This window comes from Narcine bancroftii, chromosome 4 (genome assembly GCF_036971445.1).
Source record: "Narcine bancroftii isolate sNarBan1 chromosome 4, sNarBan1.hap1, whole genome shotgun sequence".
NCBI lineage: Eukaryota > Metazoa > Chordata > Chondrichthyes > Torpediniformes > Narcinidae > Narcine > Narcine bancroftii.
In genome coordinates this window covers 241,527,073-241,551,022 of record NC_091472.1, presented here as the reverse complement: position 1 = coordinate 241,551,022, position 23,950 = coordinate 241,527,073, and the positions used below count along the sequence as shown (strand labels likewise).

The window sequence follows — 23,950 nt, the reverse complement described above, 5'->3', positions numbered from 1 at the left end:
GTGGCTCCAACAAGCTCTTTCATCTGTTGCCTTTTTGTAAACAACAATCCATTAGTCAAGTCTCTTGGGCACTCTCCAAAGCTCTTGCAAAGGCTGTGGGGCAGATATGTCTAGCATTAGTCGAGCTCCAGTAATTTAAATAAGATCTGTTTTAAAGTGTTTGTATGTGACCAACACTAACAAACCTTTCCCCAATTTATCTCCCAAAAACATATCTATATTCTGTCACAATAACATTATAAAAATGTAACCCAATGTTGAGAGTATATATTTCTATACATGATCAATTTTAACATCTTGTCAAACAATCTGCTATCACATTACTTGTACCTCTGATATAATTAATGTGGAGATTATATTCTTGCTATATTAAACTCCAATTTATCAATCTTCTGTTTTTATTCTTCACTTTATTCAAAAACACCAGCGGATTGTGGTCAGTAAATATCTCAAATGGTTCATGAGAGGGACTGAGATATACATCAAAATTCTGCAGAGCAAATATTAGAGACAACAGTTCCTTCTCAATAGTGGATAGTTCCTTTGATGAATGTTGAATTTTTTTTGAAAAGTAGGCAAATGGATGGTCAATTTCATGATTTTTTAAAAATAAAACTGCACATGCTGCCCCATCACTGGCATCCACTGCTAAAGAAAATAGTCTGTCAAAATCAGGAGATTTTAAAATAGGGTCATGGCATAGAAATTCCTTTAAATATTCCAAAGCTATCTGACAAACTTTAGTCCACACAAATTTCTCCCCTTTCTTCAAAAGATTGGTTAAAGGAAGAGCAACCTCAGCAAAATTTCTGAAAAATTTCCTATAATATCCTGCCATTCCTAAATACCTTCTCACTGCTTTCTTGCCATTGGGAATAGGAAATTCAGACATTGCCTTCACCTTAGCTTAAATAGGTGCAACTTTGCCAGGACCAACTACATGACCCAAAAATGTCACAGTAGCATTTGCAAATTCATTTTTTGCTAAATTAACAGTTAAAGTTTGCTTTGGATAATCTTGCAAACAATTTGTCCAATTCCCTTAGATGTTCTTTCCATTTGTCACTTTTTGTGACCAAGTCATCAATATAAGCATCTGTATGTGGCAACCCTTGGATTACCAAATTAATGATCCTTTGGAATGTTGCAGGGGCATTTTTCATGCCAAAAGGTAACACATTATACTCGTATAAACCACATGGAGTTACAAAAGCTGAAATATTCTTTCCTCTCTCAGTTAAAGGCATGCACCAGTAACCCTTCAAGAAATCCAACTTAGTAAGAAATTTAGTTTTCCCAACTTTATCAAAACTCATCTATTTTTGGAATAGGATAAGCATCTGTTTTAGTTACTGAATTAACCTTCCTATAATCCGTACAGAACTTAACAGTTCCATCTGGTTTTGGTACCAGAACACAAGGAGAACTCCAATCTGAGTTCGAAGGTCTAATAATGTCATTCCTCAACATATATTCTACCTCCTGATCTATGATTTTACTCTTTTGAATGGTTATCCTATATGGGTGCTGTTTTATGGGATTTGCTTCTCCAACATCTACATCATGGTAAATCACTGATGTCCTTTTTGGAACATCGGGGAACAAATTTGTCTATTTCAAAATTATTTCTTTCAACTGCATCTGTTCTTGTGACTTAAGATGGTCTAACATTTCCTCCAAATTTTCCAAAATTGCCGAGTTAGACAGGTGCACAGGAACCATGGTTTCTTTAAGGTTTCCCTCACAAGATTGTTTCCATAATCTTATGATCCATAATTTCCTCAACCCTGTCAACAACTTGACATCTCAAATGAATGAAATGGTTCAAATGAATGCTGGTATGAGTTCAGAATTAAATATGGTTAAGAAATGTGTGGATGCATCTCATGAAGAATTTAAAAAACTTCAAACTGCTTTTTTGGACTGTAAACAACAAGTGACTTCTAACACAGTAAAAGTGTTGAAGGTGGAAAAATCAGTCATAGAATTAGGAGATCGTGAGAAGGAGCTAAAAAGAAAAATAGATTATTTGGAAAATCAAAGCAGAAGGAAAAATGTTAGTTTGCCTGAAGGCATAGAAGGACAAGATCCTCTTCGTTTTTTTAAAGACTGGATTCCGCAAATATTAGGGCAAGAATTTTTCTCTGGGGTATTGGCACTGGAAAGAGCCCATAGAGCTTTAAGAAGAATACCCACCGAGACTGGTAATAATTTGACGTCTGAGTTATTTGGAGAGAGAAGCAATACTTCGACTTGCAGTACAAAATGCGTGACGACAAACCCCATTATTGATTCAGAATAGCAGTTTTTTAAAAATCCTGATCTGAGTCAAGATGTCATTCATCTGATTGGTTAGATATCTGTTATGATAGTGTAACTAGATTGATAAATGCTCATTATGCAATGATTAATTATTGATTACATCAATTATATTTGACACCAGAAAAATTTTAAAAATATGGTTTTAATGAATCAGATTTGTGTTTTAGATGTGGTGATACGGTTGGAACTTTTTTTCATGCTGTTTGGTCATGAAAACAATCTTTTTGGAAGAAATTTCAATCGGTTTTAGAATATCTGTATAAGATTAAAATAGTTTTAGATCCAATGGTATTTTTATTGGGTAGTTTGCAACCTCTGAAAGGCTTGGGATTAATTAAGTTTCAGCTTGCTTTTGTGCATTTAGCTCTATCCGTAGCAAAAAAATATATTGCTAGTACATGGAAAGATACAAATATGATTGATATTAATAGATGGCATAATGAGATGAAATATTGTTTAATAATGGAAAAAATATGTATGTTTTTCATGATAATTATAATTTTTTTTATTAATAAGTGGTTGTTATACTTGGAATATTTACATTTGAATTTATATTGATTAGATTTTAATATGTATATTTTACCTTTTTTATATCCTTTTTTTATGGCTCTCCTTAGGAGAGTTGGCTGAAGGGGGGGGGGCGGGGATTTTCTTTCTTCCTTTTTTTTAATATAAATAAAAAATGTACATGTTCATGTTTAATTGCTATATATGTCATATATTATGTTTTTTTAAATGAATAAATAAAGTTTAAAAAAAAAACCCTGTCAACATCTAACACCTCTGATATAGATTGTTCTCCACTACCCTTATCCTCATAATAAGGTTTCAACTTATTTATGTGACAAACCTTAGTTTTATTCCTTCAATCTGGAATGTTAACAACATAGTTAACATCATTCAGTTTTGATTTAACTATGTACGGTCCAGAAAATTAAGCTCTTAAAGAATTGTCATATGATGGGAACAAATTTAAAACTTTACTTACTGTCTTAAAATTCCTCATTTGAGATTTCCTGTCAAATAAATGCTTCATTTTACCCTGAGCCATCTCTAAATTTTCTTGAGCCAAAGTCCACACTTTTTGTAACCCACCTTTAAATTTAGAAACATAATCCAGCAAGTCCGACTGCACATTAACCCACTGTTCTTTTATCAACATTAAAGTTCTTCTAACCTGATGTCAAAACACAATTTCAAAAGGGCTGAACCCTAATGAATCATGCACAGCCTCCCTTGCTGCAAATAATAATAAATGAATACCCAATCTTTCCCATTCTCTAGACAATAATTCCTCATCATATTTTTAAAGAGTAGAATGAAATCTTTCCAAAGTTCCCTGAGTTTCAGGATGGTACACAGATGAAGTGATCTGTTTTATTCCCAACACATAAATCAACTGCTGAAACAACCTAGAAATAAAGTGAGAACCTTGATCTCTCTGGATCTCTTTAGGTAATCCAAATACTGTGAAAAATCTTTTCAGAGCCTTTACCAAAGTTTTGGCTTGAATATTCCTTAATGGTATAGCTTCTGGAAATCTCGATGCTGTACACATAATTGTTTAAGGCAGGGGACCTACACAATCCACAATTACCCTTGTGAAAGGTTCCCCAACAACAGGAATAAGTTGCAATGGAGCTACTGGAGGACCCTGCTTAAGTTTCCCCACAACCTGACAAAAGTGACATGTCTGACACCAATTTACAACATCCTTCCTCAAACCAGGCCAGGAAAATTCTTATTCATGTTTTTTTTTTTACACCAAGATGACCACCCAAAGGTATGCAGTGGGCTAGAATTAAAATTTCACTCCGGTAATTTCTCGGAACGACTACGTAATAAATTAGCCCACTTGCCACGCCCCCACCCTCATTCTTCATTACCAGGAATATGAAGAGGTCTCCATTTCCTCATCAACCATTCACCCTTCAAGTAATATCCACAAGCCAATTCTTTAATCTACCTGTTCACTTTACTGTTTCATCACTTAAGTCACTAAGATCTGTATCTGTCCTCTGTGGCTGAATTAACTCTTCCTTGACAAAGAGAAATCCTGACTCTCACAATTAACCTGCTCTTTCAAAACTATTTCAGAAGCACTGGGCAAGTCTCTATCAACTTGATCTTCCTCTGCTCTTATCATTTTCTTAGAAAAAGACCTCTTCAACCTCATCCTTATTAGGCTTATTTATTAATCTCAAAACAGACCCAACTTTATCCTATGCTAAATTATTCCCCAATAAAAATGAGACTCCTTGCATGGTAACTGAAATTACTCCTACAACAGGTCCTTTAACTAATTCTGAAATCAGCACTATGTTGTGAAGAGATAATGACTCTACCTCACCTCCAACATCTTTAATCAAAGTCGTCTCCCCTGTGTCAGTCTTTTGATCAAGAGTTAAAACACTTTCCAACAACAGTGACTGAGCAGCTCCAGTATCTCCAAGAATTTTAACTGGAACCTTTGATTCTCCTTTACTGAAACCAAGCCCTCTGACACAAAAGGTTTGAAAACATCCATAACACCTTTACCAGGTTTTGAACATCTGCTCTCCTTAAATTCAACTGTTTGAATACATGCTTCTGGTAAAACCTCCTTTTCTTGTCTCTTTTTCAATGCTAAACAATTCACAATAACATGATCAGGTTTCTTAAAAAAATTACATATAAATCCAAAGGTTCTGCCCTTTCCCACCTTACCTTCATCTTTTCCCTTAACATCCTCCTCAGACTTAATTTCAGGCTTATTAGTCTGCTCCACATTAACCCCCTGAAAAGGCTTATTATTCTGGAATTTATTTTTGTGAATCAGGCCAAATTCATACCCTAACCTAGCCGTTTTCTGCCACGTCCCCACGTCTCTCTCATCCAGGTATAATTTACTCTAATTTGAATACACCTTGTAATTTCGTCAATTAATATTAATTCACTTAATCTGTTAAAATCATCATTTATTCCTTTTGAGGCGCACCAACAGTCAAAACCTAACAGGTTTTCCCAGAGCAAAATCCATATAAGATTGGTTCCATGTTTTCACCAACTTCCTAAATTTTTGTCTATATGCTTCTGGAACCAACTCAGAAGCTTTCAATACAACTTGTTTAACAGTATCATAATTTACTACTTGCTTTGTAGACAAACTAGAATATGCAATTTGTGCTTTCCCCCTCAACACACTTTGGAGCATAAGAGGCCATTTTCCTTCTAGCTATCTCGAGCTCTCAGCTACCTTTTCAAAAAGCTAAAAATATATATCTATATCTCCCTCATCAAAAGAAAGAACTAGATTTACCTATTAGCCAAAAACCTCTCCGCAGTTACTGCCTCAATTCTCTTACCTCTCTCCATATCAATTATTAACTTCTCTAATTGAAACAGTCTGTCCCTTTCAATTTCCTCCCTCCGTTTTCAGCTAACTCATATGTCCTCCATTTTTCTGCTTCTTTGTTTTTCAGCATCCTCTGACTCATTTTGTTGTTTCTGCAACTCAAAGTTTTGTTTCTGTTTCTTCCAACACTCTCAATTTCTCCAATTTCAATTGCAATTCAAAAGATCTATCCTCCAGAAAATTATTTGTCTTTCTCAACAAATATTCCCTCATCTATATAACATTTCACTATCATCCTCTGTATTTGTATTTTTCTCATCCAATGCTCGACTTCAGTCAGCTTTAATGCCTTAGAAATACCCATCAGATCCTCTTTTCTCTTGCTCGGCAGGTGATGGTTGTGACAAAAATTTATCAACATCCATTGCTGCTGTTTTTCCACAAACACAAGTTTTAAATTAGCTTGGAAAAAACCAATTATCTAATAAATTAAAATAACTCCAAAAGTTTAAGATCCCAAAACTCCAATTTTCAATCCAAAAAGACAATCCCCCAAAATGTTACGAGCCCACAGGACCCAAAAACCCAGCAGCAATAGATATTCATCAAGACAAATGGTTACTTCAACAAAAGTTACTTTCAATTATCTTTAAACATGAAAACAGGATCAAACTTTAACTTAATACTATTAACTTAACCTAACTTAATCCCCTTCTAATTCTAAGCACATGTGTATGTAAGTTCAGAAAGGTTCTTTGATTCACAGTCTAATCTCAATTCTCCAACTTCACTGGTGCACAGAATTTAACATTTATAAAGGTCACCAGGCTTTGGTGCTTGAAAGGTAAATGGTTACCGCTCAGGAAGGTTCTTGTCAGGGTTCAGAGAGAGATTTGTTGTTCCTGGACACAAACTGATCCCTTTTAACCAATCACATCGGTGTCTTACCAAAGAAATTTGCCCCATCAGGGTTTTCCAGATGATAACCTCTTTCTTTCAGGTCACCAGAGATTTCCTTTTTGTTTCTCTTACTTCAAGTGAAACATCAGGCAGCCAGTTTTCTCCTTTTGTATGGACCATAAGGGCTTTGACCAGGCTGAACTCAGCACTCACAACCTGTCTTCAAAATGGTGTTTTTCACAAGCTTGCCAGTCTCAGCTCTTGCTGAATTGTAAAAACTGCAGAACTGAATTCTCTCTCTGAGAAAAACGTGTTTTACCCTCTCTACTTGCAAAACCACATGACCCTCTTAGATCAGGAAGCAGCCCTCAGACAGACTGTGTCTCCAAAACAATTCCTCCAAGTTCTTTCATCTGTTGCTTTTCAAAACAACAATCCATGAGTGAAGTCCCTTGGGACTTTTGCAAAGGTATTCAGAGCCAGCTTGTCTAGCTTAAGCAGAACTCCAGTATTTTAAATGGGATCTGTTTTGAAGTGTTTGTATGTAACCTACACTAAAAAACCTGCCACACTTTATCTCCCCAAATCATATCTATATACAATATAAAACAACATATTCTGTCACACTGCATATTGGTACCCTGCTGAGTGTGAACCCTTAATTTTTTTTGATTTGATGGATTGCTTTTGACCACTCCAAACACTCATTAGGGATATAACCCTCTAATATTTGGTGCCAGGAACCTGCTGTAATGCCTGGTTCTCAGCATTTTCAGATCTTTGTGGGTGGGAGGGTTGTGAAACCAGAAGAGTTTGAGGCAGCAGATTCTAACACATCCATTAAGAAATGACCAGAGAAACTATGGGATCCAGATAGTCTGCAACACAGAGGAGATGCTACTAGTGCCCCAGCCGAGGAGCAGGCCCAAGCCTATCTCTTACCCCACTGAGCTGCTACATTATTTATTCCCACCCACCAACTCCAACCCTAACAGGTAGAGTCTGCACTGCCCATGTGTGTACACTCCACACCAACGATGACCTGATCTGCACTTCATTACTGGAGAAGAAAGGAGAGCATGGGTTCACACCGAGTTGCTGGTGCAGCAGAAGAGGACAGAGGACTCAACAGAGTTTCTGGTGCAGCAACAATCCCCCAGAGCATGTCCTCACATTAGTTTTGCATCACAGCTCTGCTGTCAGGAAAGTGCCTCCTTGTGACATAATTAGCCCTTTAAGTTCAGATTCTATTCATGCTCTCATTAGGGCATCCCAAGCAGAAGGCAACATATAATGGTATAAAGGACTTAACTTTCTCTGGGCACCGGTAGTCACATTTCTGAAATAAAAATATTAAATACACCCACAAAGTACACTATAGACCAGTGGTTCTCAATCTTTTTCTTTCCACTCACATACCATTAAGTATTCCCTATGCCATAGGTACTCTGTGATTAGTAAGGTGGAAATAAAAAGTTTGAAACCACTGTTTTAATCATACCTAATTGACTCATTATGTGCACGGTTTCATAACTCCAAAGGAAATGGGCTGATGACAATTTTTCTCAAGCAAAATATTTCAGTAACAATTAGGTCTTGAGCAGTGATTCTCAACCTTCCCTTCCCACTCACATCCCACCTTAAGCAATCCCGATGGCATAGGGATTACTTAAAGTGGGATGTGAGTGGAAAGAAAAAGGTTGAGAACCACTGCTTTAGACTCAAAAGAAATGTTGGTACTTCCCAAGATCAAAAGTGGAAGCATTTCTTTTGTATTCAATATCTTGGAAGCCAAGGAATAAATACATGTATACTTATCTCACAGTGTTTATCATTTCAGAATAACTTTTTGTTTTTAAATACAGCTACTGTTGCCACATATCTTCAACAGTAAATGCTAAATCATACAAATCAGGAATGAGAATAAACAATGCACAAAAACATTCAAATGCAAATTATTTGATCTAAAGGAAAAGCAAAGTAATCTCAGCGATTTCTCAAGATTCATTTATTATATGAAATTGCCTTCTGCCTGCCATAAGGCTAAGAGTAGCCATCAGTGTGGCCTGGCACCTCTTCAGTGAGAGAAAGAGAAGCAAAAGACACCCTTCAAAGTCACCAACTCTCTGTGGATTTATCCCCAGCACTCCCACAGCCGAATAGACTCCAGTTGGATTCGTCGGCAACCTGAGCTCCAGATACAAACCTCCAACACGATTAGAAAGCTTTCAGTGCCAGAGGCCCTTTGGGAGCCTTTCCTACCTTCAGCACCCTTTTGAATCCCTGTTCCAATACCTGGTTCCCATGAGCAGACTGTGCAGGACTCCCAATCACAAATCACTTGCACCCTGAGTGTTTCCTTCAGCCACTGAGCCCATTGCTGTTCTGCTGCCGTGGTCACCATCCTGATCATCTGCATCATCTCCTCTGCTTCTCCTTCTCAATGAGGGTTGTTCTCCTTTTTCTGATGCCTTGTGCCAGACCGCTGCTCCCCCAGAGTCTGCAATCCCTTGTGGCTGCTGCTGAGCATCTTAGGCACAAACTCCACGTTTGCAGGATTTTAAACTAAAACATCATCAGCTCAAGTTGCCAGATGTGGGAACCATGGGAGGGTTCATCCCTCCCAAGAGACCATGTCTATGCCAAGTGCAATGAGGTGAAGTTCCTTAGAAACTGGGTTAGTGATCTGGAGCTCCAGCTTGAGGACCAACAGCCCATCAGGGAAAGTGAGAGGACCTTTATCCTTCCCAGAGTATACCGGGACACAACGGTTAAAGAATAAAATTAAGGAACTGGACCTGCAACTTGATGATCTGAGGCTTATTAGGGAAAGTGAGAAAGTTATTGATATGACTTTCAAGCAGGTGGCTACCCCCATATTGGGGTGTCAGGTAAGTAGACTACTGTCAAAGGTGGAAGGAAGGTTGCTCAGTCAGTGGAGAGCATGCCAGTGGCTATCCTCTTAGCAACAAATATATTGTATTGGACGATGTTAGGGAAGATGACCAGTTTGAGGTTGGACCAAGGGAGCCAGCGGTGCAAAATGAAAGGAGGGAGAAGGTGGTCATTGGGGACTCCATCATCAGGGGAACGGACAGAAGGTTCTGCACACCTGACAAGGATTCCCGCATGGTATGTTGCCTCCCAGGAGCAAGAGTGCGAGATATCTCGGACAGGGCATCCAGACGTCCTGGTACACGTAGGTACCAATGACATAGACAAATTGAGGGAGGAGATCCTGATGAGGGAGTACCATGAGCTAGGACAGAGATTAAAAAGCAGGACCTCCAGGGTCCTAATCTCAGGGTTGTTACCTGTGCTGCATGCGGGATGGGGCAAAAATGAAAAAATTAGGAAGTTAAATGCATGGCTGGAGGAATGGTACAGGGTGCAAGGTTTCGGGTTCATGGACCATTGGGATCACTTCTCTTCTTTTCTTTCTTTGGCTTGGCTTCGCGGACGAAGATTTATGGAGGGGTAATGTCCACGTTAGCTGCAGGCTCGTTTGTGGCTGACAAGTCCGACACAGGACAGGCAGACACGGTTGCAGCGGTTGCAAGGGAAAATTGGTTGGTTGGGGTTGGGTGTTGGGTTTTTCCTCCTGTCTTTTGTCAGTGAGGTGGGCTCTGCGGTCTTCAAAGGATGTTGCTGCCCACCGAACTGTGAGGCGCCAAGATGCACGGTTTGAGGCCATATCAGCCCACTGGCGGTGGTCAATGTGGCAGGCACCAAGAGATTTCTTTAGGCAGTCCTTGTACCTTTTCTTTGGTGCACCTCTGTCTCGGTGGCCAGTGGAGAGCTCGCCATATAACACGATCTTGGGAAGGCGATGGTCCTCCATTCTGGAGACGTGACCTACCCAGCGCAGTTGGATCTTCAGCATCGTGGATTTGATGCTGTCGGCCTCTGCCATCTCGAGTACTTCAATGTTAGTGATGAAGTCGCTCCAATGAATGTTGAGGATGGAGCGGAGACAACGCTGGTGGAAGCGTTCTAGGAGCCGTAGGTGAGGACCCATGATTCGGAGCCGAACAGGAGTGTGGGTATGACAACGGCTCTGTATACACTAATCTTTGTGAGGTTTTTCAGTTGTTTGTTTTTCCAGACTCTTTTGTGTAGTCTTCCAAAGGCGCTATTTGCCTTGGCGAGTCTGTTGTCTATCTCGTTGTCGATCCTTGCATCCGATGAAATGGTGCAGCCGAGATAGGTAAACTGGTTGACCGTTTTGAGTTCAGTGTGCTCGATGGAGATGTGGGGGGGCTAGTATTCATGGTGGGGAGCTGGCTGACGGAGGACCTCAGTTTTCTTCAGGCTGACTTCCAGGCCAAACATTTTGGCAGTTTCCACAAAACAGGATCTCTTCTAGCTGCATTCAAATTCACAAACATTGTTTGGTTGCTCAGGGCAATTGCTTATTATACTTTAATCAGTATTTAGCTTCTTTTGTAAAATGCCTGAGACATCTAGTATATCTTTAAATGCTCAGGCAAACATTTTACTTACCACAGAAGTGCAAGATGTATTATCTAAGATATACAAATCCTTCCCATTAGCCAGAATAATTTTAGTCTGTCGATCTTCCATCAATACATCCCAGCATGTTGGTGGGTGTTTTAATCCTGTTGGAAAATATTCAGAATATTTTAGTGTATTTTTAAATCAAATATTTTAAATCTGGAATGTTTTGCTCTCCTTTATAATCTCTCAGAATGAACATACTATGCACCAGTTTCAGAAGGCTAAAAAATTATGATTATGAGTATAATTAAATTGCAGGAGGAATTTGAAAATTGAAATTGAGTTATGGATAAGGCAGACAAAATTATAGAAATGTCATATTGACATTAATAATGATAATTTGTACACAACACAGAGGGGTTTATGTAGCGGGATGCAGGTGGGCCGATTAGCTTTGTCTCACATCTGGGCCGTTTAGCTTTGTCTCACGTCTGGGCCGTTTAGCTTTGTCTCACATCTGGGCCGTTTAGCTTTGTCTCACATCTGGGCCTGTACAATGTCCCTAATCCAACCCCTGGAGCAGGTTCCTTCAACCAACCAACTTCTCTTAGCAGTAAGGCAGACTAATTTCCCAGAACTTCTGGAGCAATCACGCTCAGTAACTATGGCTATCCCTGAGCCAACTTAAATTATGCTTTCATAATTTAATTATGAAATCCCGCCGAGGATCCGCGGTCGGGGGAGGCGGCCGAGGGAACGCGGTCGGGGGAGGCGGCCGAGGGACCGCGGTCGGGGGAGGCGGCCGAGGGACCGCGGTCGGGGGAGGCGGCCGAGGGACCGCGGTCGGGGGAGGCGGCCGAGGGACCGCGGTCGGGGGAGGCGGCCGAGGGACCGCGGTCGGGGGAGGCGGCCGAGGGACCGCGGTCGGGGGAGGCGGCCGAGGGACCGCGGTCGGGGGAGGCGGCCGAGGGACCGCGGTCGGGGGAGGCGGCCGAGGGACCGCGGTCGGGGGAGGCGGCCGAGGGACCGCGGTCGGGGGAGGCGGCCGAGGGACCGCGGTCGGGGGAGGCGGCCGAGGGACCGCGGTCGGGGGAGGCGGCCGAGGGACCGCGGTCGGGGGAGGCGGCCGAGGGACCGCGGTCGGGGGAGGCGGCCGAGGGACCGCGGTCGGGGGAGGCGGCCGAGGGACCGCGGTCGGGGGAGGCGGCCGAGGGACCGCGGTCGGGGGAGGCGGCCGAGGGACCGCGGTCGGGGGAGGCGGCCGAGGGACCGCGGTCGGGGGAGGCGGCCGAGGGACCGCGGTCGGGGGAGGCGGCCGAGGGACCGCGGTCGGGGGAGGCGGCCGAGGGACCGCGGTCGGGGGAGGCGGCCGAGGGACCGCGGTCGGGGGAGGCGGCCGAGGGACCGCGGTCGGGGGAGGCGGCCGAGGGACCGCGGTCGGGGGAGGCGGCCGAGGGACCGCGGTCGGGGGAGGCGGCCGAGGGACCGCGGTCGGGGGAGGCGGCCGAGGGACCGCGGTCGGGGGAGGCGGCCGAGGGACCGCGGTCGGGGGAGGCGGCCGAGGGACCGCGGTCGGGGGAGGCGGCCGAGGGACCGCGGTCGGGGGAGGCGGCCGAGGGACCGCGGTCGGGGGAGGCGGCCGAGGGACTGCGGTCGGGGGAGACTGCCGGGTGGCTGAGGGACCAGCGGTCAGGGGAGACGGCCGGGCGACTGGAAAGGGGTGGGGGTGGATACGGCAGCACAATTCGGGTGGGCTTTCCAAAATCTGGATAAATCTGAAATTCGGAACACAATATCCCCCAAGGATCGAGTACCTGTATATACAAATATAGTGACATTTTCATTTTCCCACCTTCCCCCCCCAACCCTCCTCACCCCCTATAAAGCAAATGAAAGAAAGAAGGAAGAAGAAATAAACAAACAAAAGGACACAAAAGAGAAAAGAAAAATAAATCATGCCATCCAATATTTCATATTTAATTATTTTGTACTTGGATTTTATCACTTCACAAGAGGTCTGAAATTGGCGGTTTCTAATATACTCTATGTATGGTTCCCAAATTTGTTCAAATAAAGCATATTTCTCTTTTACATTGTAGGTATTTATATGTTCATTTCTATGTACCATTGTTGTATTTTTAAAGTTGTTTCCATTTTCCAAGTTATCATTATGCACTTTTTTGCTGCTGCGAGCGCAATCACAATAAAATCTTTATTGAGCCTTGTCTAATTTTAGACCTAATTCTTTACCTTTTATGTTGTTTTACAGGAAGATATTTGGGTCTTTTGGTATGCTATTTTTTGTAATTCTATTTAATATTAGGTTTAAATCCTCCCAAAAAATTTGCGGTGTATTGCTGTTCCAATTTCTTGTTTACAACAGAAGCATCTGCCTGATATTGCTGGATTCCATTCTTTTAATTTTTGAGGTGTAACATATAGTCTATTTAGCCAATTGTATTATATCATACAAAACCGAGTATTTATTGTATTAATCATGGTCCCTGCACATAGTTTCTTCCATGTTTCATTCTTTATTCGTATATTTAAATCTTTTTCCCAACCTTGTTTCGGTTTATATATCGTTTCATCATTTTCCTTGTATTGCAATTTGCTCGACATGTTTGTAATACATTTTTTTAACAATCGCGGTGTCTGTAATTAAGTATTCATAGCAGCTACTCTCAGGTAACCTTAGACTAGTTCCCAACTTTTTTAAACGTTTTCAACTGATAATATGAAAATATTGTACCATGTGATATTCCATATTAAATTTTTAATTGTTCAAATGTCAATAAATTATTTCCCAAAAAGCAATCTTTTATTCTTTTAATTCCTTTACTTGCCCATTCCTTAAAAAATAAAATGTCTGTTGTAAAAGGAATTAATGGGTTTTGCGTTAGTAACATTTTTGGTATTTGACAATTTATCATCTTTTGCTCCAGATATATTCTCTTCCATATTTTTAGTATATGATGTTGTATTGGTAAATTGTTGTGTTGCACCAGTTTTTCATCCCATTTAAAGAGTAAATGTTTAGGGACCTTTTCTCCTAATTTATATAATTCTAGCTTGAGCCAATTCGGTTTTTCTCCCATCTGATAAAAATCTGATAAGACATCTTATCTGTGCTGCCCTGTAATTGTTTTTGAAATTTAATAGCTGCAATCCTTCTTGCTTATACACCCATGTTAATTTTTCCAAAGCCACTCTTGATTTTTTCCACAAAAGCTTTCTTATTAATTTATTTAATTTCATAAAAAATTCCCGTCAAGGGAATTGGTAGCATTTGGAACAGATATTATAGCCGTGGAAATACATTAATTTTGATGCACTTTACTCTCCCCATTAAAGTTAATGATAAATCTTTCCATTTCTCTGTCTTCCTGTATTTTTTTATTAATGGTTGGAAATTTAGTTTATATAAATGATTTAAATTATCATCTATGCTGATACCTAGGTAGAGTATGGCCTGTGATTGCCATTTAAAAGGGAATTCCCTTTTACATTTTATATAATCAACTTTGTTCATTGGCATCACTTCACTTTTATCAATATTAACCTTGTCTCCTGATATCGCCCTATATTCTTTCAATTTTGTATATATTTTTATTGATATTTGGGTTCATTAAGTATACTATAATATCATCTGCAAATAAGCTAATTTTAAATTCTTCCTCTTTGGCTTTTATTCCCTTTATCATTGGTTCTTTTTTTATCAGCTCTGCCAATGGTTCAATAGTCAAAGCTATAATGGCATCCCTGTCTTGCTGATCTACTCAATTTAAAGTGGTCTGAAACATATTCATTTGTTACCTCTTTTGCCAAAGGACCATTATTCAGTGCTCTAATCCAATCAATAAATTTTTCCGGTAATTTTAATTTCTGTAGTACTTTAAATAATTCCATTCCACCCTATCAAAAGCTTTCTCTGCATCAAGAGCTACTGCTACAGTTGGTGTTTTATTTATTTGTGCTGGATGGATTAAATTAATAAATTAACAGTCATTATCTGCCGCTCTTCTATTTTTAACAAATCCTGTCTGATGTAGCGTCACTAATTTTGGTACTCAGTCTGCTAATCTATTCACTAGTAATTTTGCTGTTAATTTATAATCTGTATTTAGTAAAGATATTGGACTGTTATGAAGCTGGTAACAACAGGTCTTTTCCCATTTTTGAAATTACTGTGATTATTTCCATTTTACATGAGTCAGGCTAATTCTGAGTCTCTTCCACCTGTTTCATTACCTCTAAGAGGGGCAGAATTAATAGATTATTGAATACCTTATAAAACTCTGTGGGGAATTCTTCTTCGCTTGACACTATTATTTGGTAATGTCATTAGTGTATCCTGTATTTCTGTAATTGTCAGGGGCTTCAGTTATTTATTTTGATCTTCTAATTGTAATTGGGGTAATTCAATATTTGGGTTTTCGGTTTGATACAAGTGCTTTTAAAAAAAATTTAAATTTCCATTAATCTCTAATGGGTTATATGAGATCTGTTTATCCTCCTTCCTTGTTGCTATGATAGTTCTTGTTGCTTGTTCTGATTTTAGTTGCCAAGCCAATAATTTGTGGGTTTTCTTTCCTAATTCATAATTTCTTTGTTTTGTTTTCATAATGTTTTTATCCACTTTGTATGTTTGCAATGTATCATATTTTAATTTTTTTTCTCTGTGAATTCTCTTTTTCTCTATATCTTCCCTTCTCATTAAATCTTCTTCTATAGTTACTATCTCTTTTTCCAACTGTTCTATTTCCCGATCATATTTTTTTAAAGTCTTGGTTGTGTAACTAATTATTTGTCTGCTACTAAAGGCCTTCATTTTGTCCCATAATATAAATTTGTCTGTTACAGAATTTGCATTTGTCTCAAAATATATTTTAATTTTAACTTGTTGTTCTTTGTATTCCTGAAAGTCTTGCCTTTTTAAACAATATGGGGTTTTCGGCAAATTATTCTCTAAAGCAATTGCAAATAACAAGGGTGAGTGGTCTGATAAAAGTCTTGCCTTATATTCAAACTCTCCCTTGAATCTGAGCCAACAACAAGAACATATCAATCCTAGAATATGTTTTATGTCTGAATAATCTTTCTTTTTGATGTTGTTTTCTCCATATATCAATTATCTTCAAAATCAGGCAGAGTTCAATGTAAATTTAGTTGCTTTATTTTTTTTATAATAGTCTTCAAGGTTAAAATTAAAGTCTCCCCTAGTAAAATGTGTCCCTGTGTATCTGCTATATTTTTTTAAAATGTCCTGCATAAATTCCTGGTCATCTTCATTAGGTGCATAAATGATCAACAAGTTCCAAGATTCTGAATAAATCTGGCACATTATCATTACGTATCTACCCGCTGGATCTATTATTACTTTCTTTATCTTAATTAGCAGATTCTTATTAACTAACATACCAACTCCCCTGGCTTTTGAATTGTACAATGATGCCACTACTTGACCTACCCAGTCTTTCTTCAGTTTGCGATCTTCTAACTCAGTTAAATGTGTTTCTTGTATAAGTGCTGTCTATTTTCTCCTTTTTAAGTAGTGTCAGTCACTTTTTTCTCTTAATTTGATTGTGAATTCCATTAATATTAATAGCCATATAGTTCAATGAACTCATCCTTTTTCACCTCTATCCCACCTCTTCAACCCCTCCATCTCCCTTCTTCCAAAATCACTTTAGATTGTTCTTATTCTTTACGCAGCGACACACCTACTATGAAAATAACAAAAACCATAAGAAAACCAAGAATAATATAAAATAAAACATTAAATCCCCCTTTACTGAATTGCCCTCGCCACCTCACAAGACAACCACAACTCCCTTTTCTACGTGAGTTGTGGTGTATACTGTAAATGTCAACAGATTTTACAGTCCTCTCCTAGAGAAATCACTGTATATTATTCTTAAAAATATAACAAATCCTTTTTTATAACCTCTTTTTTTCTTAAATGTCTATACTCAAACTATTAACATTCCAACTTATTTATATACATTATCCTAACAGTCCTTTTATTATTTTCTTTACTCTTGTTGCTTATTTGGTAATAGGTCTGAAAAATGACAAGCTTCTTCTGGATCTGAAAATAGTCTATTTTGCCCACCAGGGATGAATACCTTCAACACTGCTGGATGCTGTAACACAAAGTTATAACCTTTCTTCCATAGCACAGTTTTAGTTAAACTCCGTTCGCTTCTTTAAAAGATCACAGCTTATATCTGGATATTTAAAAATATTTTTTTCCCCATTGTACTCCAATGGTTCCTTTTTTCTTTCACTCTTTTCACTGCCAGTTCCAATATTTTCTCTCTCGTTGGATATCGTAGTAGTTTGATTAATATGGAGCGCGGTTTCTGCTGTGGCTGCAGCTTTGGCGCCAGTGCTCTCTGGGCTCTTTCAGCTTTTATTTCTTCTTTCAGTTCTTCTACTCCCAAGATCTGTGGGATCCATCTTTTTATAAATCCTTTTATATCTGCCCCTTCTTCACCTTCTTTCAGGCCCAATATTTTTATATTATTACGTCTGCTGAAATTTTCTAAAATGTCAATTTTTTGGGCCAATAAGTCATGTATCTTCTTAATCTCCTTATCTCTACCTTCCAATTTTTCTCTTAATTCATTCACTTCCATTTCCACACCTATCACTCTGTCTTTCACTTCATCACTTCGTTTTCACATTTCTGCCACAGCATTCTCCATTCTTTGTATTTTTACATCTGTCTCTTGCATGTTTTTTTTAATAGTACTTAACTCACTCATTATTGTTTCCATTAGAATATTTATTTGACTGTCAAAGTATTCCTTATCTACCATCTACGTTTGTTTTTTTTTGTACTTGTTCTTGGATGTCTTTATCTTCCTGTTGATTTTCTTTCTCTTGCTCCATTTCTTGGCTCCATGTTGATCCTGCTTCTATCATTGTCTTCTCCGCGGCTTCTCCCATTACAGAATCAGCATCTTTCTGTCGACATCCATTCCCTTCCACGTCCTCTTTAGAATGCGTCTCCTGTGCATGTGCACTGGCATTTCTTTTTCAGGCTCCACAAGCCAACGTTCCAGATCACCCCGGAGGACATCACCAGCGAGTTGCCCACTTACCGGCTTTGCGGCTCAGGCCATCCTCTTTGGGAGAGCTCCCTGTTCGGTAAGGCCTTCCTTTTTTTTTCCCAGCAATTTATTCATCTCTTCTTTGCTTGTCATTGTAGTCTTTTCCTTCTTTGAAGCCATTCTGAGGTTCTTCCTATACTTTTCATCTTGCAACTTTTTAATGTTTTATTTCTCTGCCTTGTTTTTCTACCTTTTTTTCAACTTTCTCTATGACCAGAGTGACCATTCTGGAAAGAAACAGAGTGCTGAAGACAACAGTGAGAAGATGTGAGCAGAGTGATAATGATGAATTTTGGTTACCCAGGTTTACAAAAGATTTCATGTAACTGAAAAGGGTGCAGAAATGTGAATGTTACCAGGATTGGCAGGCATGAATAACAAGGAGAGGCATGAATAACAAGGAGAGGCATGAATAACAAGGAGAGGCATGAATAACAAGGAGAGGCATGAATAACAAGGAGGCTGTGTGGAGGCGGAGGGGAGATCATGTAGAGGTACTTAAAACATGAGGGCATAGATGATTCAATCTTTTGTCCCCAGGGCAGGAGAATCTAAAGCCCCTTTCACACTGCCAAATAACATGGGTTGTACCGGGCAATTTAGTTGGTCACCTGCCAGTATGAACACTCTCAACCAGGTGGAGGGGTGGGGGGGGTAAAAATCAACTGAGCTTTGATACTTGGTATGGGGCTGTATCAGAGCCTGGCTGAGTTGACTTGAGTGCAATATGAATGGCCAACCGGCTCTACTGGGTACCATTAGTGATATCAGTGCCTGGATGCGTGCATCAGTCTGGTAGTTTTAATGTCAATGCAGTTATATTTCACAGGGCAGCCAGTGGCGTTGTCTGCGCTTACCTGTGCTTTAAATCATCTCATTATTACTTAAAATACCTAATACAATGTAAATGCTAGGTTGTTCTTCTTTACCCACTATGATCACAGAACTAGCATTAGTGTTCAGCCCAAGATCCTCTCAGTTTCCAAGTTTGAACAGTATGAAGTGCACTGCAGTAGATTTTCCCACGGTCTTTTGTACATTGCATGCATATGTCTTATTAAATTTTGTGTGAATTTTCCCCATGCTCTTTTATACATTGTGCGCTTATGTGCTTTTTTCCCTGCTACGATTTCACTGCCCTGCAATTGTGTAATTTGTCACTTGGGATATCACCACTGGAGGTTGAGCCCCGCTTAGATCCAAGATATCCACATGACCGAGGAATTCATGATCCAGTGTGAACGGATCACCAGGTATTACAACTCACCTACTTAGTGGGTTGCCAGTGCGAAAGGGCCTTTAATTTTAAAGTGAGAGGGGAAAAATATGAAAAGAGATCCAAAGGGCATTTATACCACACAAAGTAAGGTGGCGGGGGAGGTTTGTGGAATACACTGTCTGATAAAATGGAACAAAAACAACATTTAAAAGACATTTAGACAGATCCATTAATAAAGGTTTAGAGGGATATGGGGTGAACGCAGGCAAATAGGCCTAGCCTTGGAAGACAACTTGGTTGGCATGGAGAAGATAGGTCAAAGAGCATGTTTCTAATCTATAAACATATGACTCAATCCTTCTGTGCCATAAAGTAAATCACAATTGTACCAGAGTTTGTAAAATGTACACAGGGAGGCCAAATAAATTAGTTTAATAAAAGAAACCCAATTGGTTTGTAGCTACATAGAAATAAATCCTACAAATTTTCATGGATGTTATTTTGACTAAATAGAAATAAATTTAACAATTTAATGTAAATTAAACTTTACATCTTGATTCTACAATTGAACGTTGGAGTCTACCTGGAATTTCAGAAAGTCGTCGGAGTTTGAGGTCGTCTATATTTGTGGCAAGTGTAAAACGAAAAGCACCGGTAAGGATAGCGATTCCGGAGCCATAAGCAGAATGGAAAACTTTTGCCTCCATCACTCGATTCTGTAACACCTCCTTCAAAAATTAGGGCACTGATCAGTATCATTGTTTTTGTTTGGACAGCAAATCAGCAACAATTATGCATAATTTTGATTACATTCAATGCAGCCCTGCTGGAAATGCAGTTGTAACTTAATTGGGATCAACAGATCCGAACATATCAGGTTTTCTCTATTTTTTGTGCTTACAATAGAGGAAAGACCCTTACTGAATAAATTAACAGAGAGGTAATCACTTCCACTACATCAAAAGAAATAAACACTTCAAAAATATTTTAATATTACTTTGAAAACACAAAATGTCAGCATGCCAATGTCAAATTAAACTGAACTTCAACAAAATTTTGTTAAATGCAAGTGTTTGTGTCCATAGCAATGCATTTCTATGCTAAAGAATACTTTTATAAATTTTCACCATTTAAACCTCCAAATTGGAGGAGCACAACTCTTAGGTTGTATAAATCACCTTATATTCATGAACAAGTTATTCGAGTGTAACAGAATTTCATTGATGACATTTTACCTAATTTTATCAACTTCATTAAAGTACATTGACAACAGCTGAACATAAATCAGCATGTAAGGGTGCATAATACAATTTAGAAAATAAGGTGAATAAACCATCAACCTATTTATGGTAGGGTATCACTAGGTGACATGTGAACTGCTCGGCCTAAGAGCACAATAAACTGCAGAGTGATCATTGCAGCTCAGATCATCACACAAACCTCGCTCCCTTCCATCAACCCCTCCCACTACCTTGGAAAAGTAGCCAACCTATTAAAAGACGCGACACTTGCTTCATCCTCCTCTCATCAGATGTGAGATCATACCTCACCATATTCAAGATCAGTTTCTTTTCTGCTGTTATCAGACTCCTTATCGAACCTCACACTAATAAATATTGTCCTTGCTTGTTCTAACTGATCTCTCTCTCTCTAACTCTGCACTATTGTTATTGCTGCACAACGTATGGGTTAAATGGCAAGACAGTTAGCAATGTGAATTTCTCACTAGACACATGACAAAGCTGAACTTGTTGACCAAGGAGTATGAAAACATCACGAGAATGGATGCTCTTCTGATCATTGGGCTAAAAATCATCTAAGGCTTAATTGAAAAAAAAAATTAACCAACAACTTAGCTCCTTGGCAATTCCTCCTCTCATTTTCACCCAACCCACTCCCTTCCAATTTTCTTGTCTCACACAGTTGGCATAGCAGTTAGCACAACATCTTTACAGCACCAGTGATGGGCACTAGAGTTCAAATTCCGTGCTGTCTGTAAGAAGCTTGTACATTCTCCCTGCGTCTGCATGGGTTTTCCCCAGTAGCTCTAGTTTCCTCCTACCATTCAAAACATACCGGGGGTTGGTAGATTAATTGGGCAGCACAAACTCATGGGCTGAAATAGCCTGTTACTGTGCTATATGTCTAAATTTAAAATTTAAAAATTTTAATTTATTAACCATCAAGAATGCAGATCCACAAGGTTCAAGCATCTTCTGTGTTACAGAACAATCTTCCTTCTTTCATAATCTAATCAGATTTCAATTGTCAGAGTACATACATGACATTACATAAAACACTGAGATTCTTTTTCCTGCAGGTGAGGCAAACAACCTACTGGAGGAACTCAGCAAACTGAGTACCACTTATTGGTACAGGCAGTGCAAAAAAAGCCCATTCAACAAACATGTAAACAAATAAAGTGATTGTTTTTTTTCTGTCTATATTGGACTGTACAATCAATAAAGTGTAAAGTAAGAGTTCTTAAGTGACTCTGATTGAGTTTGTTGCTGAGGAGTCTGATTGTGGAAGGGTAGTTCCTGAACCTGATGGTGCAAGTCTCGGGGCTCCTATACCTCTTTCCTGATGGGAGTAGCAAGAACAGAGCGTGTGCTGGGCATTGTGGATACTTGATGATTGCTGCTGCTGTCCGATAGTTGAATTCTCTGTGGATGTACTCGATGGTGGGGAAGATTTTGCCTATAATTCCCTGAACTGCATCCACAATCTTTTGCAGGGCTTAACACTCAGGGGTATTCCTATCCCATATGCAGCCGGTCAGCAACCTTTCCACATGTGCAGAGATCTGCAAGAGTTTCTGACATCATATCAAACCTCCCCAAATTCCTGAGAACTTAATTGTGTACAGGGAAAAAGATTATTTGTATGGTAATGTTTGACAGCAACTTACATTACCCATGCTGAAGTGTCTCTTAAATGTGCCAAAAATGTTGTGGATTAGAACAGTCCCATCATCTTGGATACAGAGCAGATCTTCATTGGTTGTCCACCCAATGTTAACCACGATACCACTTTTCCACTGCAGTGATGAGAAAGATAAGATTATAATGTTTCATTTCTCAATTAGAATATTACTAAATTAAACAAAATCAAAGAAAGGCTAAAAATAAAAATGTATTGATCACCTTGTTTACTCATAATATTCACTAGGTAGAGATGAGACTTCAGGTGCTCGAATATGGAATAACAAACAACCTACTGGAGGAACTCAGCAAACTGAGTACCATTTGGGGGCGGGGCCAGGTGAGGGGGAGGGGGGAAAGGAAATGTCATTTTTTTCAATTTAAGACCCTAAGAGTAAAGAGAGAAGATAGCCTGTATAGTTCTAAGGTTCAAGCATCTTCTACTCTACAGTACAATCACCTTTCTTTCATCTCTTTATAATGGCTATCTTCTCTCTCCATTCTTCATCCTGATTCAGGGTTTCAATCCAAACCTAGACAATTCTTTCCACCACCACCGACATTGTTTGACCTACTGAGTTCTTTCAGCAGTATTATTTTTACATTTACTAGTTAGGTGGTAGTACTGTGCAATTGCTCAGCAAAAGGTATAAGGCACTCTTTCTGTCCGATAGCCCTCAGGTCACCTTTGACCTAGTACCTGTTTAGCTCCCAGTCAGGGTCACTTGAAGCCATGAATTGCAGATGGTGTATGGTTTTTACAAGCAGATTCTACAAATTGGAATTTATGGTTGTAAAACTAATAACAATGGGCAGATGAATCTGCTGATCAATGGCCAGGGTTACCCATCCAGTATGGACACTGCAACTGAAAAAGACAAAAGGAAACCACTGCAGTATTTTTCCCTTGTATAATCATGAACTACAGTCTCAGATCAAAGATGGAGCTTTCACCAAAGGAGAACAGGAGTTGGCTACAACTACAATTTGGAGGGTCAGAGATCATGACGGATGGAGAGACATGATCGTCCATGCCGAACGGCAAGGCACCTGACTGATGAGTTAGGTGTGTTTATATTTAGTTACTTAGTATAAATACCGGTAACTAAAAAAAACCCTACAAAAGAGAGGGCCCATAAGTTGCAGAGCTGAATTATTCTCCCTCTCCTTCCTCCACTTTTGTTGTGGTCTGAACATCATTCATTAACTCAAGAACCTCATGTTGTCTTTATCTAATTTTGTTTAAATATGTGTATGTGTGTGTAGTGAAATATACATTGGTATTCATTATTTGCGAGTTGTCATACTTTTGCCAAGCCTAACTTCTAACTGTTGTTCCAAAAAATAGGAAGATAAAGCTCACTGGAAAGGAGACTATTCGATTTCCCGATGAGGAGTAGATTTCCACGATAGGACGCAAACTTGGAGACTTTTCCTTGTGGGATTGATTGGTCATCAAAGCTGCAACAGGCATTAATAACATTATTAATAAGAGTTGGAGAAGAAAGGATTGGAGGATCAAATTATGCATTAACTAGCAAGAATCTCTTACCAATAGGACCACCATATGGCGCGGCAGCAATTAAACTGTTACTGATATCCTCTTTGATCATCCATTCGGAATACAGGTCGAACTTCCTTCACAGCATGCAAAACACAGTTACAAAACCAGAAA

At 39.5% G+C, this 23,950-nt stretch overlaps 1 protein-coding gene across 1 annotated transcript in view; it reads right to left on the bottom strand.

Moving 5' to 3' along the window:
* Nucleotides 1-23,950, bottom strand: part of vps16 (VPS16 core subunit of CORVET and HOPS complexes) — an 86,651-nt gene that overhangs the window by 62,031 nt on the left and 670 nt on the right. The window contains exons 2-6 of the mRNA XM_069934500.1: nt 23,828-23,913; nt 23,639-23,736; nt 22,263-22,391; nt 19,935-20,079; nt 11,060-11,175 (exon numbers count right to left, since the gene is read on the bottom strand). Of these exons, the coding sequence (XP_069790601.1) occupies nt 11,060-11,175; nt 19,935-20,079; nt 22,263-22,391; nt 23,639-23,736; nt 23,828-23,913 (574 nt within the window). The remainder of the gene's footprint in view (nt 1-11,059; nt 11,176-19,934; nt 20,080-22,262; nt 22,392-23,638; nt 23,737-23,827; nt 23,914-23,950) is intronic.